At 43.6% G+C, this 2,305-nt stretch overlaps 1 protein-coding gene across 1 annotated transcript; it reads left to right on the top strand.

Annotated features, from left to right (window-relative positions):
• The first annotated feature begins 150 nt into the window (after window positions 1-150).
• LOC120859518 (endogenous retrovirus group K member 7 Gag polyprotein-like) lies at window positions 151-2,088 on the top strand. Its single transcript, XM_040235600.1, is given in 2 exon segments — window positions 151-1,651; window positions 1,654-2,088. Coding segments are annotated over 2 exon segments (1,842 nt in total). The 5' UTR covers window positions 151-183; the 3' UTR covers window positions 2,028-2,088.
• Window positions 2,089-2,305: the final 217 nt, after the last annotated feature.

Here is a 2,305-nt window from a genome sequence, read left to right as displayed (position 1 = left end):
CCGTGTCTCCCGGGTAGGGGAAAAACCTTGCAGTGCTGGCCGCGGCAGGTGGCGCCCAACGTGGGGCCCGAAAACGACAGCTCTTCGCCACTACTCATTATATGAACGAGTGAGTAATTGCACGGTGTCGGTGCTAATTAATAAAAAGTGGAGTAGTAAGGATTATTGTTGAGAGTATAAATCATGGGGCAGACGCACAGTCGTCAATTGTTTGTACATATGTTATTTGTTATGTTAAAACATAGAGGTATTACTGTTTCTAAACCAAAATTAACTAATTTTCTTTCTTTTATTGAAGAAGTTTGTCCTTGGTTTCCTAGGGAGGGGACCGTTAATCTAGAGACATGGAAAAAGGTAGGAGAACAAATTAAAACGCACTATACTTTGCATGGTCCAGATAAAGTGCCTATAGAAACCTTGTCCCTCTGGACTTTAATACGAGATTGCTTAGATTTTGACAATGAAGAGTTAAAACGGTTAGGTCAATTACTCAAAGAGGAAGATAAAGCAGCGAATGAGCCAGAATATGCTGTTCCAGAGGGGCTAGAAGGTAAGCCACAACCACTTAAATCTCCCCAGTCTCTTGATGTAAATGACGTTCTTTCCTCTGAAGACGCAGATGAGTTAGAGGAAGAAGCCGCCAAGTACCACCATGAGGAGTGGGAGTTTTTAGCTCAAGAGGAAAAACACAAGGCTTCTGACGATGACCTGATGGAATGCGTCAAAAAACTTGCTAAATTGTTATGCAGTTCAAACCATAAGGTTAATCTTTCTGATCTTTCTGCTTCTGCTCCTCCTCTCCCTCCCGCTTATGCTCCTTCTGTTGTTGCCGGAATGGATCCCCCGCCTGGACCAGTGGCTCCTTCATCATCTCAGGACACCATTTCTCCTTTACAGAAAGCTCTGCGACAGGCTCAACGATTGGGTGAGACGGTATCTGATTTTGCTTTAGCTTTTCCTGTGTTTGAACAAAATAACCAACGATTTTATGAGGCCTTGCCTTTTAAACAGTTAAAAGAATTGAAAGTTGCTTGTTCTCAATATGGTCCCACCGCCCCTTTTACTATGGCAATGATTGAAAATCTGGGAACTCAAAATTTGCCTCCTAATGACTGGAAACAAATAGCCAGAGCATGTCTTTCAGGTGGAGATTATTTATTATGGAAATCAGAATATGTTGAACAGTGCGGCCGAATTGCGGACGTAAATCGGCAACAAGGCATTCAAACTTCTTATGAAATGTTGATAGGGGATGGCGCTTATCAAGCTACTAATGCACAATTAAATTTTTTACCAGGTGCTTACGCACAAATATCTAATGCCGCACGACAGGCATGGAAAAAACTTCCTAGTTCTAGTACCCGGACTGAGGATTTGTCTAAAATTAGACAGGGACCTGATGAGCCCTATCAAGATTTTGTGGCCAGACTGTTGGATGCCATTGGTAAAATTATGTCTGATGAACATGCTGGTATTATTCTTGCCAAACAGCTGGCCTTTGAAAATGCCAATTCAGCATGTCAAGCTGCCCTGCGACCTTATCGCAAGAAGGCGGATTTATCTGACTTTATTCGAATTTGTGCAGATATCGGTCCTTCATATATGCAAGGCATAGCTATGGCAGCCGCCCTGCAAGGAAAAAGCATAAAAGAAGTTTATTTCAACAACAAGCTAGAAACAAAAGAGGTGCTCAGAGGATTAACAATTCAGGCTGTTTTGTTTGTGGCCAACCCGGACACCGAGCTGTCGTGTGCCCGCAAAAATATCAAGCAACTACTAATACCCCCAGCCTTTGTCCTCGTTGTAAAAAGGGCAAACATTGGGCTAAAGATTGCCGTTCTAAAACAGATGTGCAAGGCAATCCTTTACCTCCAGTTTCGGGAAACTGGGTGAGGGGCCAGCCCCAGGCCCCGAAACAATGTTATGGGGCAACAGTGCAAGTCCCAAGCGAACAATCGCCGATTTGCACCGAGCCACGAAAGGGAGTGCCGGACTGGACCTCAGTTCCACCTCCTACACAGTATTAACTCCTGAAATGGGAGTTCAGACTTTAGGCACTGGAGTATTTGGACCCTTGCCCTCAGGCACAGCGGGTCTTGTTCTGGGACGCAGTAGTATGTCTTTAAAAGGATTAGTTGTTTTCCCTGGGGTTATTGATTCAGATTACACAGGAGAGATAAAAATTTTAGCATCAGCTCCTAATAAAATTATAGTTGTCACTGCTGGACAACGTATAGCACAGTTATTGCTCATACCCATTATACAGAGGGGAAAAGCAATCAATAAAGACAGGACTGATAAAGGT

This window comes from Oryx dammah, unplaced genomic scaffold, assembly GCF_014754425.2.
Source record: "Oryx dammah isolate SB20612 unplaced genomic scaffold, SCBI_Odam_1.1 HiC_scaffold_1349, whole genome shotgun sequence".
Taxonomy (NCBI): Eukaryota; Metazoa; Chordata; class Mammalia; order Artiodactyla; family Bovidae; genus Oryx; species Oryx dammah.
Note: the sequence above shows the minus strand (reverse complement) of the source record. Positions and strands in the feature narration are given on the sequence as shown.